The 14,060-nt window shown below is 44.1% G+C and overlaps 1 protein-coding gene across 2 annotated transcripts; it reads left to right on the forward strand.

Annotated features, from left to right (window-relative positions):
* The first annotated feature begins 194 nt into the window (after positions 1–194).
* On the forward strand, positions 195–13,429 carry tdrd7a (tudor domain containing 7 a). Of its 2 annotated transcripts, none has more exons than XM_068727738.1 (22): positions 195–253; positions 925–1,129; positions 1,342–1,486; positions 1,618–1,708; positions 1,811–1,903; positions 2,127–2,167; positions 4,685–4,737; positions 4,905–5,075; positions 5,289–6,053; positions 6,532–6,728; positions 6,904–7,096; positions 7,271–7,382; positions 7,514–7,725; positions 7,803–7,937; positions 8,508–8,591; positions 8,718–8,852; positions 9,863–9,973; positions 10,416–10,602; positions 10,804–10,961; positions 11,271–11,455; positions 11,626–11,786; positions 12,454–13,429. In XM_068727738.1, the coding sequence occupies exons 2-22, from the start codon at positions 926–928 to the stop codon at positions 12,666–12,668; spliced, it is 3,648 nt and encodes a 1,215-aa protein (XP_068583839.1). In that variant the 5' UTR covers positions 195–253; position 925; the 3' UTR covers positions 12,669–13,429. The 2 variants fall into 2 exon arrangements, with proteins under 2 accessions (XP_068583839.1, XP_068583840.1); XM_068727739.1 differs by having other exon boundaries at positions 2,127–2,149.
* The last annotated feature ends 631 nt before the right edge of the window (positions 13,430–14,060 follow it).

The following is a 14,060-nucleotide window of genomic DNA, read 5'->3' on the forward strand; positions in this document are numbered from 1 at the left end:
TTTCCGACAGTATCTAAAAGCAGCATATTTTCCAACGGCTATTTTCTGTACAACTGACTCGTCGATCACCTAAAAAGTGCACATTAGATACACGCTAATTAGATAAACGTGATTCCTAAACTCGGACTAAAAGGCGAAATAACCGACAGCGTCCTTTTGAACTTGTGGGCGTAAACGTGCGCGACTGCGCGAGACTTTGCGACACTGAAGACACCACGGCAGTTTGGCTAACGTTAACTCGTGAAAATCACAGGTAAGTCACGGTGAACATGGACACATATTTGTCCGTCGTTAAAGTTGAGCTAACGTACTTGCTCATTGCCGTCACTTTGGGCTGGTTTGTCAAAGGTCAATTGAGGGCCGCTAAAAAACAAAAAACGTAATTTCATCATGCTAGCTGCCAGCTAACAGCTAACGTTAGCCGGCGCCCACATTGTCCGTCTCTAGCTCGGCCGCCAGTCCAGACCCGTTGTTTTCGTGGAGATTGGAGTCCGATAATGGATCTCCAACGTTTGCACGCTTCGCAGCAATAAGACCAAAATGATAATACCTGGAAAACAGACGCTCAAAACAACCTAAATTCATAAATGTGTTGCTTTGAGAATCTGAAATCGAACCTGAAAGAGTGAAACTGCCTCGGGACGTCGTTGACCTAGTTTGCCCCCCCCCCACCGCCGTATTTTGTTCTTCTAACTTGAAGACTGAATTGTGTTATTGCAAGATACAAAAAATGCTCTTGAATGTCTGCTTTTGCAATTAAAGTAAATAAGAATGTTCAGCATGTACAGTAGCTAGTTAAACATGTCTACCAAGCAGGGTTGGATTAAAATCTCACATTTAAACTCAATGGTTGAATATTATTTTTAACTGGTCTAACCACTGATTTCATGTCTGTCTGTTTCTATTTCACTGCAAATTTCCCAGGATGTCGGACAGCGAATCCATCAAGAAGTTGTTGCGGTCTGTGCTTCAGTCCAGCAAAGAGGGCGTGTCCATGAGCACCCTCCAGTCAGAGTACCGGTCACTGTGCGGAGAGAGCATCCCGCTGAGGACGCTGTGTTTCCCAAACCTGGAGGAGTACCTCAAGAGCATCCCCTCTGTGGTCCGCCTGGAGTACCGCATGGGTGATGTGAGGGCTGCTTCTCTTTTTTTTAATTTACCCATCTATAAGGCCATTTCTATCTGTATGCATTCCTATGCTGATACTCGGCCCAAAACTGAGGAACTTGGCACAACATAATAAAAAAAAAAAGTTCTTTGTAGGTCGTCAAATTTGCTAAATCGTATGCGGTATGCATCACTTTGTGAATTCATAACGATACGGTGAATTTTGCTCCGTAGATTATATGCTTTGCCGCAGTGTGTAAAGAGACGACTCACATTGCTGAGCTCGTGGCTAGGCAGAAGAGCTCCAAGAGATCCGGTCGCTCCCAAGTCGTCAACTGCAAGATGAGATTCAAACCTTCAAACCCGTACATGCTCAACGGTAGGAGACACTCGCTGCTTGTTTTGTTACATCAGATGAGAGGCGCGAACATTCACCTCTAACCCTTTCTCTGTGTCCCACCTCCTTCTTTCACCCTACACGGCATATTTTCAACCTTACCGTGCGTTTAGTGAGGCCACAGTCCTCTCTCCGCCAACCTTCAGCAAACCGTTACAGGTCTCATGGCGGCTACAGAGGCTTCAGCGCCTCTGAAGACTACAGGTAAAAAAATCACAGTTTTTATCAAGAAATAATGAGCAGTAGTTGCACCATATCCAAAACGAATAAACCAGAGTTTTTGATTGTGTTCTCTCCAAACAACAGGCAGTCGGACCAGAGGTTGAGCTCCATCACCCCTGTCGAGCACAGACCACCGGCTTCTCAACTAGCTGTGAAACGGTGTCTCCTGCCTGACAGGTGAACATACACATGCAGCTACAATCAGCTCTGTTAAGTCACCTGCTTCTTGGTTAAGTATTCATTTCAGCTACTTATGGATTTTCTGTGTAAGTAGATGAGTATAAAAGCTAGCGTTCTAACACTACTTTTTAAATAGTGCTTACAACAAATTTGTATTGAATTGCCGCTTGTTGCTGTGAAAATCACAATATGCTCAAGAGACTGCTCTGTTTGCCAACAGGAAAGAGAAGAACTTGGCAAGAGGTATGTGGGACCTTCTTGGTGTGTATCCTTTAATTGATTCCCTTTAAATATAATCAGCTTTATTAGATCATTTATAGAACACGCTGATTTTGGGTGTAATGTACTTTCTTGTTTCATATGTCCATGTTTTTAGCCACAAGCTGCGTTGGGTACATTTTTAAAAGATATGTACCCTGATTCCAAGCCAAGTCTATTGATACTGTGAATCAGGCAACACAGTCCTGATCCCATTTTTTTTCTCTTGCATAACACAGCTGCACAAATCACACACGGCCTAAAGACGATCTACATTTAAATCGATCCAAAACTATTTAGTTTTAGGTGCTAAATTCCAAATTCAGAGCATTTCACGACTGAGGGATTGCCTCCGCACAGCTCTCAACATGGTGACGTCTGAGCCGGTGGACCGGAGGGTCTATGCTTAATATATACAGTTGTGGTCAAAAGTTTACATACACTTGTAAATAACATAATGTCATGGCTCTCTTGAGTTTCCAGTTATTTCTACAACTCTGATTTTTCTCTGATAGAGTGATTGGAACAGATACTTCTTTGTCACAAAAAACATTCATGAAGTTTGGTTCTATCATGACTTTATTATGGGTTAACAGAAAAAGTGATCAAATCTGCTGGGTCAAAAATATACATACAGCAACATGAATTAGCAATTTTGGTGACTTAGAAAGTTGTGTCAATGAAATGAGCTTCATAGCATGGCCTCTTAACTTCTTGTGAGTGATTATGAGTGACTACAGCTGGTGACTTCTCTGAGGCCATTTAAATAGGGCTCATTGGATACAAACGCCCACAAACGCTACAATGGGAAAGTCAAAGGAGCTCAGCATGGATCTGAAAAAGCGAATCATTGACTTGAACAAGTCAGGAAAGTCACTTGGAGCCATTTCAAAGCAGCTGCAGGTCCCAAGAGCAACAGTGCAAACAATTGTTTGTAAGTATAAAGTGCATGGCACTGTTTTGTCACTGCCACGATCAGGAAGAAAACGCAAGCTATCACCTGCTGCTGAGAGAAAATTGGTCAGGAGGGTGAAGAGTCAACCGAGAACCACCAAAAAGCAGATCTGCCAAGAATTAGAAGCTGCTGGAACACAGGTGTCGGTGTCCACAGTCAAGCGTGTTTTGCATCTCCATGGACTGAGAGGCTGCCGTGCAAGAAGGAAGCCCTTGCTCCAAAAGCGCCACCTTAAGGCTCGACTGAAGTTTGCTGCTGATCACATGGACAAAGATAAGACCTTCTGGAGGAAAGTTCTGTGGTCAGACGAAACAAAAATCGAGCTGTTTGGCCACAATGCCAAGCAATATGTTTGGAGGAGAAAAGGTGAGGCCTTTAACCCCAAGAACACCATGCCTACCGTCAAGCACGGTGGTGGTAGTATTATGCTGTGGGGCTGTTTTGCTGCCAATGGAACTGGTGCTTTACAGAGAGTAAATGGGATAATGAAGGAGGAGGATTACCTTCAAATTCTTCAAGATAACCTAAAATCATCAGCCCGAAGGTTGGGTCTTGGGCGCAGTTGGGTGTTCCAACAGGACAATGACCCCAAACACACATCAAAAGTGGTAATGGAATGGCTAAATCAGGCTAGAATTAGGGTTTTAGAATGGCCTTCCCAAAGTCCTGACTTAAATCCCATTGAGAACATGTGGACAATGCTGAAGAAACAAGTCCATGTCAGAAAGCCATCAAATTTAACTGAACTGCTCCAATTCTGTCAAGAGGAGTGGTCAAAGATTCAACGAGAAGCTTGCCAGAAGCTTGTGGATGGCTACCAAAAGCGCCTAATTGAAGTGAAAATGGCCAAGGGACATGTAACCAAATATTAGCACTGCTGTATGTATATTTTTGACCCAGCAGATTTGATCACTTTTTCTGTTAACCCATAATAAAGTCATGAAAGAACCAAACTTCATGAATGTTTTTTGTGACAAAGAAGTATCTGTTCCAATCACTCTATCAGAGAAAAATCAGTGTGGTAGAAATAACGGGGAAACTCAAGAGAGCCATGACATTATGTTCTTTACAAGTGTATGTAAACTTTTGACCACAACTGTAGGTCAGAGAAGACGTTTCTTTCCGCTGCATCTGCCGTATGAGTGCAGTGCAGAGCAGTGGCGAGTAGCTTCCCAATGGGACACACACACACACACACACACACACACACACTGACTGACTGACGTGGCACAGCCGGGCCGGCTACATAAACAAAGCACAGAGAAGCTGAAGTGGATTCAACATGTGAGTGCAGTTGGGGGGGGTTTGACAACTGGCGGATCACTCAGTCGTGATGAACAAAGTGTGCTTTATACAGCTGATAGTGATCAATATAAAAAAAATAATCTTTTTTGACCCCATTAATAGTCCAGCTGATCCACTTAGTTGTCATATGTCGACATCATCAGCATTGGGCAACACTTCCAAAATAAAAATCGGATTATTCTAATGAGACTAAATATCAATCTGCTGCACTCTGTTTGCTGATGTCAGCACTTGTTTACCTTCCCCTCTTCCTTTTGTAGAATCTTCCACAGAGAAGTCTCCTGAACAAATCTCCAGACTCGGCCAATCCCAGGTCCAAACATTTTGTTCTCATTTTACCCAAAATGACCCGACGGCGTACATTTGAGTTGCAGTGCATTGCTTTTTGTGTTGTCCTAATTTACATCCCTAATAAAATGCAAGCGACTGAATCGAAGGGTTAATCCGTGACTTTATATTTACTTATATTATATTATACAGTTTTGTCTGTATGACGTGGAGCTGGTGCAGAGCAGAATAACTCGGCTCCTGAAGAAGTACGGCACCGGGCTGTGGATGTCCAAACTATCGGAGGTCTACAGTAAAATGTTCAGTCACAAGCTCCACCCTCAGGTGCTCATTGACCTGGAGAAGTGGACACACATCATTATGGTGAGTCAGTAGATAATTATACCCCGCACTCAATTAGATATTGTGAAGCCCTGTGAGTCTTACGTTTGAGGCCTGTACAAACTCAATGTCTTATCTGACATTATTTAAATACACAAGTTGATGAAGTTTGGTTAACTTTTTTTTTTGATATTTTTGAATTGATAGTTCAAATCGCTTTCCTTCTTGTTCCATCTCTTGCTCATCTTTTCACAGGTGGAGCAACCTTCCAGCACCAACCGAGCTGATCGCCTAATCTACCCTCCTCTGCCTCCCAAGGCTGGTATTGTTCCCAGAAGAAGCACCACCAACATGCCTCCAGCGTCACCCACTGATTCCAGAACTGTCACCACACCCATTTCTTCACCTCCCTCAACGCCGGACCAACCTTCCTCCCCTCCCTTTCCTGTCCCTAAACCTGGAGGTTCCCCTCAAAGCCCCTTGGCTGAGCCAACCTTCCTTTTTCCTTCTCAACCTGTCGCTGCGTCTTCCAGCAAACCGTTAAATTCAGTCACGTTGCGCAGCCCTGCCCGCAACCCAGCTCTCGCTCCGCAGCTTCCCAATTGTGTAACTAATGCAGTCAATGCCAGCGGCCAATGGAAACAAAATCAGAAGTTGCATACGACTACCCACAACCAAAACACCCCGAACAGGACTTGCCCTGCGTCGACTCCCTCATTGGCTTCCTCCCTCCAACCCGGCCCTGAAATTTTACCTCTTTTGAAGGTCACCTTCTCCCCGACCTCTGATTCTGTCCCTTGTCCTCCCTTGCAATCTGCCGCCGTCGTCGTGTCGGCTGAGGTGCGTCAGAGAATAAAGGAGCTCCTGTCCAAGTACAGTCAGGGTCTGTGGGCCCACGCTTTGCCCAAACTCTTTATGGACACGTACAAGACGCCGTTCCCCCAACACGTTCTGGACAACCTGTCTCTTTTGCTGGATATATTCACTGTGGAGTACCCCATGCTGCATGACAAGAAGAAGGTAAGTGAATGAGAGCGTACGCCAGAGTGAACATGTACAAGTTCAGGAAGTCCTTAAGAGTAGAATTGAAGTCGTGTTATCCTCACAGCTGAAGCCAAGCAGCAACGTCTGGTGCTGAGAAGTGAAGCCAACGCGGAAGTGCTAAAAACTGCAGTTCCTTAAATGGCCACTTGATATCAATCCTCATAGACCCCCATGTTAAAATGCCCAGCTTTTGCTTTGCAGTTTTGTTCTCTATAGCTTATTTACTTGTTAATGACAACTCTACGGGGTGATTTTTTTATTTATTTTCTAATTCACCTGTTTTAAATTATGTTAAGGCTTTAAGTTAAGCATAATTGAGGGCGTGGCCACTTTACGTTGCAAGTGGTTGCCGTATCAGGTCATGAGTTGCTGTCTGTCAGCTTGAATTCTTATGGGAGTTTAGGGACATCCTTCCTGCTAACCTGTTTCTATGATTTGTTTTTGCTGTGGTCAGGCCATCCTGTATAACTCCACAAGAGCTGAAATGGAAGCCACACAAGGCCAGGAAGGCCCGCCGTGCAGAAGCCACCTCCCTCCCTCTGGTCTGGAGGTCCTGGGTCCTGTGGTGCCTCCCTCTCTGGTTCTTCCCTCAGAGCAGTACCCCTCTGTTCTGGTTATCGATGCCAAGAGAAGCAATGCTGTCACTATAAGGTGAGGCACGCATTATTCTAGCAGACATCGATGTCATCAAGCAACGCCATCCGGCTTACTTGGAGAACCTTCTATCTTATGGTAACATAACCACTCATGGTTGCTTTGTTAATGCAACACACGGGTTACCGTTCTTGCCATGCTCAGATTGAGAAGAGTCTGTCTCTCTTATCAGGTATGTAGGGGAGAACTACTCAGACGCCCAGGAAGCCATGGAGGAGGCCATGCACTCTTTCTACAGCCAAAGCTCCGCCCACCATCCTCTGTCTAAACCCGTGGTTGGTCAGCTGGTAGCTGTCAGAGGGGAGGATGGAGAGGAGATGGCGAGAGCTCAAGTCATGTGTGTCACGGCCCCTAACAAGGTCAAGGTAACTCATTTAGTCAGTTGGCTGTCAAAGGGGTTGACTACTGTTTCAGCAGTTTAGTGATGTACCTGGTTCAGATATGTTGGCTTTCACTCTTCACAGTGTGGCAATTTTCAGTTTGTTGAAGGAAGTGGAGGAAGTGTTTCTGTAGCAAAGGAGCTTTTGTCTGTTTGCCAGGTATACTATGTGGACTATGGCTTCTCTGTGGAAACCAGTGGGACTAATCTGCTGGAGCTGCACCAGGACTTCCTCTCTTTGCCCTCCCAGGCTATAAGTGTTGGACTTGCAGGTACATAGAGGATATAGATGCCCACACACACACACACACACACACACACACACACACACACACACACACACACACACACACACACACTTCCACTGCGTCCCATCCTTCTTTGCTTTCTTTCTTTCTCCCAGGTCTAGAGGCGTTCAGCTCCCATCCACTGGTGCTGTCGTCTCTGGACAAGCTGGCAGTCGAAAAGATCCTGCTGATGGAGACGTTGGAGTCGAGTCAACCGAATGAGACGCCCGTCGTAGTGCTGTACGACACGTCGCAGGACGATGACATCAACGTCAACTCCGCCTGCCTGAAGGCTCTCCAGGACGTGACCATGAGCAACCCTCTGACTGTAAGGACGGAGGTGCTAACTGCAAGTATAGTGTGGCGCCTGCGTTATCTAACGATACTCTTTTCTGTTGCCTGTAGGTGAATGTTACCTATCAGGACGTGCGTGTCACAAACGTGTGTGCAGATGGTATCATCTACTGCCAGCTGCCATGCAGAGGATCCGCAAGACTCAGCAAGTTACTGGAAGAAACGGAGAGCTTCTTCATCTCCCAGGTTAAGCAGACCTTGTTTTTGTTGGGGAGCCTCGGTGGTGCTGACAGAGGTTTTACAGTCATGAAGAAGTGATAGGATAACGGGGAGGGATGACTTTTTCCAAATATTTGGAGCAAGAGGAAACTCACACTGAATCACAATGCTGTTGCCACACATCTTTGAAACCTTTCGAGCGCGTTGCAATAGATGCCACACTCCAATCTCTGATGTGCCTTTTGATAGCTGAAGATCAATCATATTAAACTTCATAAAAGTCGAAGCCTTTTTCGCTGATTCCTAATGCGATAAGCCAGATTTATTCCTTCATTGACTTCTGATGTGATACAGAATCGGCTACAGAAGTGGTTTCAAAACTTGAAACCACTTCATGGTTAGGCTCCCAATTACATCTAGTTTTAGCTCATGAGGTGGTGTTTTTATTAATATTGTATATGTATCGGATTTTACCATTTCACAAATGCAGTGTTACCCACAGCTGCTGTGTTTTGATATCACCCACAACCACAAAAGTCGTCTCAGGAAAGGTAGACGGTCTTTTTAAATTGTGTATTCTTTAATTATACCGACCAGATGACTTCTGAGTCCCTGGTGTCCAGACCCTTCAGTGGCAAGTTCTGTCTCGCCCGCTACAAAGGAAAGTGGTCCAGAGTGGAGGTAAGAACAGAACCATTCATTTTCTTTAGAACCTTATATTATTTTGGACATAAAAAGTATTGGTGTATTGCATTGTTGACTTGACAGTTTAAGGTCTTATTTCTTTGTTGTTGCTCATGTTTTCAGATCACCAACATCTACGGAAACCGAGTGATCGAGATCCTCTTCATCGACTTTGGTGTCCCAGCAACTGTCGAGGTCACTGATCTCAGAGAGATCCCCCATCTTTTCCTCAAAAACTTAAGCGTCATCCCACCACTGGTCAGTTGTGTGTGTGTGTGTGTGTGTGTGTGTGTGTGTGTGTGTGTGTGTGTGTGTGTGTGTGCGCTCACGTGTGCCTTTTTTGGGAGTAGCTGCACCTTTTAACCAATCAAATGCCTGTAGAGGCATCCTTTCTGTGCTAATTGATTTGAAGCCTCTGTTTATAATACTTTATTGGTGATTTAAGAAAAAGATTTGTGGACAAAGATGTCATTGTGCTTGTAGTTGATATTTCTTTAACCTCCAACAGTTTTTCAAAAATGAATCGGTAGTAAAATGACACTGATTGGCTTCAGGAGACATTGTATATAACTGGCTAAGGATTTTAGATTTTTGATACATTTGTATTGTCATTGGGTACATCCCAAGTCTCTTATTTGTCATTTCCTCCATCCTCGTTTGAACCGGAGGTTGTTCAGCGCCGCCATATTGACGGCCGTCCCAAAGCTCTTATTTCTGCTCTGAGGAGGGAGGAGGGATCTCCGAGGAGCCATGAGCGAGGACGCATGAGAACGGCCTTCCAGGAAGTGTTTTAGCGGCCGACACGCCCCCTCATTGTTCAAATTAAATTAATTCAAATTAATTCCAGTATTCAAGAGAAACCATAATCATATTCTGTGTTTAATAATGACGTCACAATCAGAATTTCAAAACGTATGCAAATAATTCATGAATAAGACAAACGCGTTCCATCGGTAGAAATCGGCACTTATAAACAGAGCAGAATATAAATACTCAATGCAGTTGAGAGAAAACATCTCTACTCTGGCAGTGATGATTACTGTGTCTTTATTAGTAAAAGTACACTGATCGTGTGAGCGGACACAAACTTTCAAAAGTCAAACAGCTGATCCAGATGTGATCAGCGGCCGCCGTCATCAGAAATAGACGCCTCTTCATGTGACGCTACTAAGGAAAGGACGTCTCATTTCTCTTAAAACGTATGTCCTGTTGTGTTTTATGTTTGATCAAATTGTTTGCAATACATGTAACGTGTTGTATCTCTTCAGGCTATCAAATGTCGCCTGGCTGACGTCGCGGTTCCAGAGCGAGACTGGAGCCCTGAGGTCGTTCTGTGGGTGAAGGAGGCTGTCCTGGGCTCTGAAGACTGTAAAATGAAGGTCACGTAAAGTTTAACACGTATCTGATTGTATAGAGCACCTTTTGGGATGTGGTGGAGCAGCACGCATGTCCAGCTGACTAATCTGCTACAACTGTGTGAAGCCAATACGGACCGGAATCCTAAGGAGTCCACGAAGAATTCCAGAATTCAGGCTGTATGGGGGGCGAAGTATTACTCTGTATGAGAGAAGAGTACCTAATAAAGTAACCAGTTTACTTTATGTTTATAATAAAGTCTTGACTGCTTGAAGCACAACAACAGTGTGCAGTGTAGCAGGAGTGGTGTTGATATTTCAAATGTAAACACTGCAAATCAAACTTACAAGTCAGGCCTTGTTGGAGAACAATGTAAAACAATAACAGTCACCTCAAGGCCTCTCTAACTTTGTTTATGTCTTTCTTTGTTGTTGTTTTTTTTCACCCCTTGTTCCCTCATTGTAGATCTTGAAGGTAGACCAGCATAAAGAGGACCGGCTGGTCTACATGTACCTCTTCGTTGGTGCTGACAGTCAGGAGCTGGACAAGAGCTACAACCATCAGCTGGCCCAGTCCCAGTTGTGGAAGGAACTCACAACCCAGAACAACAACAACATAATCACCAGCAGCACCAGCAGCAGCATGGATACAGGTAATACTGCACAAGACACAGCATAAAACACAGTCCTTTCTAAGGTGTGGGACGCGTCCCTCGATCAGTATTTGTATGCAAGTACATGTCTGGTCAAACATTTTTTTTTGTTATTTTGATTTTGTATTAAAGCACAGTGACTGAGGTTGAAGTGCTGACTAAGCTTTATGTACCTGTGTTGTTTTTGGTTTTTTTGACAAGGTCTCAGTGCTCTAGTAGAGAAGTTGACTCTGAGCAGCCCGGTCCCGAACCCCATCACCAAATCCTCAACCGGACCTCTTCAAGGTGCAGAGGTCTCATCCGCTCCAGATGTGACCACCATGCCTCTTCTGCTGCCTCCCCCGCTGGAGCTCCCCCAGGTGTGTGCAGGTGGACGAACTCTCTGTAGGGTCATGTGAGGGAGGTAGATGTGAAGTATACATGCTGTAGGCTACTGACTATCACACTTGTAATTTTATGACTCATCAATTGTTTATTTGTAGATTTTTATTCAAGAGAAATATTTCAAATCACTCCACTGTCACCACTCAGCTGACAGTTCACTTGTTGTACCTGCACACTGTTGGGTATAAACTAACCCCATAATTCCTTCAAATATTAAAATAGAAACCAATATTTCATCAAAGCCTCGTGCTTCTAACCACGTCATTCTCCCCGTCTTCTTTCAGCCTGGCCAGAACATGGATGTGTTTGTGCCCGTGGCCTGCCACCCTGGTTACTTTGTGCTGCAGCCATGGCAGGACCTGCATAAGCTGGTGGTGTTGATGGGGGAGATGATGCTCTATTATAACCAGACCAACTCATCCCCAGACATCCAGAAAGGACAGATCTACGCTGCCAAAATAGACAAGAAGTAGGTGATTCAAACCTGACACATCACACCAGATGCACTGTGTTTAGTGTTTGTAGCAGAACTTTAATTAACAAACAAACAAACAAACAAGCTTTAAAGAATTGCAGCACTTTTTTTAGGTTGCTATTGTCTGATGGTTAATGGCTTTGCTGATGCCTCCCTCTACCCAGTTGGTACCGAGTGCAGGTGAAGGGGATTCTGGCCAACGGGTTGGTTTCCGTGTTCGATTTGGACTACGGCAAACACGAGCTGGTCCGCAGGACGCTCCTCAGGCCGTTGATAGAGGAATTCAGACAGTTGCCCTTCCAGGCCATCACTGCACAGCTTGCAGGTGAGTTTGTTCATAATTCTCTGGGTAGCGTTGCTGTTGGATATGCATCAAAGCAGCCCATTAGATAGGAACTCTGTCGAATTACAACCCACTTGCACGTACAGTGTATTCTCCCGTCACATGTTCAGCCAACCCTGCTGCATCGTCTGAGCCAAAGGACTACATGAATCTATATTTTGATATTTCAAAGTACAGCGATTATAACTTATTGGCTTCTGCTCGTTTTTGCTAGCTAGTTGTTACCATGTGGGATGTAGCTCGATCGAGCCTGCTAATTGAGTCGTTTTAATTCATTTCCATTCATTTTTAGTGGTAAAACATTTCTCTCTTAAATCGGTTATTCACTTTAAACCCTAAGTTTGCACACAGCCCACATTGTTAGCTTGAATGTTCAATGTACTGCCCCCCCCCCCCCCCCCCCCAATAGTTCACTTGCTAGCTAGCTTAATCACAACATGGCTGAATCATCTGCATATGACAAATAAAATCCTTATATTTCCATTTTCTGCCCATAAAAAGTTTTTAATTCACATGGAAAATTTCCAACTTAAATATTTCCGGAATTTGATCAGCCAATCAACTATGGTTAATGGAATGCCCCCTGACAACACACGGTGAAGCAGCTCAGGATATCATTGTGAGCAGTAGCACCCTGTTTGTTCTGCAGGTATGACGCAGCACCAGTGGTCAGAGGAGGCCTCCATGTTGTTCAGGAACCACGTGGAGGACCAAGCGCTGGTAGCGCAGGTGGAAAGCGTGTCGGAGGTCAGAAGTCAACTCTGGCAATGCAGGTTGACCGTGTTCCTGGTGGACACTACATTCGATGACAAGGACCTTTGGATTCACAGCATGATGGAAGACATCAGCAGTGAGCTGTCCTAGGATCTCTTCCCATGCATGTTGGTAAATGAAGCAGCAAGCTGACTGGGAGTCTTACAACACTTGTTTATATTTTCTAAAAAGGGTGAAAGTGAACTTTGGAAGCCAGACGTCCTTTTCTCTGCCCTTGGTTCATTTTTCAGCATTCCTGATCTTTCTCCCAACCGAGACATTGAAGAAGTCCCTTTATATTTTAATTTGTGGTCATAGTCGAGGCTCATGTCAACTTGAGATAGATGTTTTGTTGAGTTCATTTTATTCTGAATTTAAGGACTGTTGCATGAGTCTTGGAGGCACTATTGAGTGCAGTTTTACTCAAAATGAATGAGAAATGAAGATGGGAAAACATCCCACGCTATCGATTGTTGGCTCTTGCCAGTCTTCATTGTAAGAAAAACCAAACTCACTCTAATTCATCAAAACTTTAAAGTTACGTCACCTGTGTGTTGCATGTTTTGTGTTTGTCTTATTTACTACTCCATGCCCCCATCTGATTTGTTTTTTGTTTGCTGTGCCTTTTGCATGCAATGGTGTGACTCATTTTGCCCTTAATTTAGTGTGTGTATGTTTTTACAATTTAAATGACTTAACTGCATTAATCTGCATATGTTATATGTGAAATCTACATTGTTTAAACTCAACTGGTGGGAACATCTTGTTTAATAACACCCCATGTAACTTGGCTTAAAAGAATACGTTGTAATATTTCTCGTGTGTCAACATGAAAAGCTGTTCACAAGGTTTTGTTCAATTAAAACATTTTGCCAAAAGAGGGTGTACTTTGACTGAAAGATTAAAAAATGTTTTTACAAAGTGTGCTGAGCTGCCATGTCAGGATGAACTGCCAGTAATAGAAAAGAGCTTTAAAGTTAAAGAAATCTATCAATTTGAACTTTTGAGAAAGACGAAATGTGAAATGTAACTGTTATCCAACACACAGGTAAAGATGCGGGTCGCAGCATGAACTTGGTTCAGGGCTGAGGAGCAGATGTGGCTGGTGTCATACAGATGTGGCACATTCCATCAGCGGAGGAAAATAACTAGATTTACTTCAGCACTGTGCTTCAGTACAGTTTGAACTGCTTGTTTCCATTTCAGACAATTCTCCTTCACATGAATATGAAAGGCCACAGTATGCAGCTATCACTGTGGTGGCTAGCTTTCCTCCCGTTGTCATTGTCAAGTCTGAGCCTCTGCAAGTCATCTAGATTAACTACGCAGTGGATGAAGAAGGAAGGGATGCCGCATATCCGGGCATGGATCATACAGCAACCGCACCATTAAAAGGTAATGTGAATTTGTTTATGCCCGTCTACCTCTCCATGTATTTGAATTGGGAAGTTGGCTAACAAGTTAGCATGCTAATTTTAGCTCCCTAGTTAACTTAGCTAGTTA

The sequence above is a fragment of the Cebidichthys violaceus genome, unplaced genomic scaffold (assembly GCF_023349555.1).
Source record: "Cebidichthys violaceus isolate CVI_PGR_0920_01 unplaced genomic scaffold, fCebVio1.0.p SCAF_4, whole genome shotgun sequence".
Lineage (NCBI taxonomy): Eukaryota > Metazoa > Chordata > Actinopteri > Perciformes > Stichaeidae > Cebidichthys > Cebidichthys violaceus.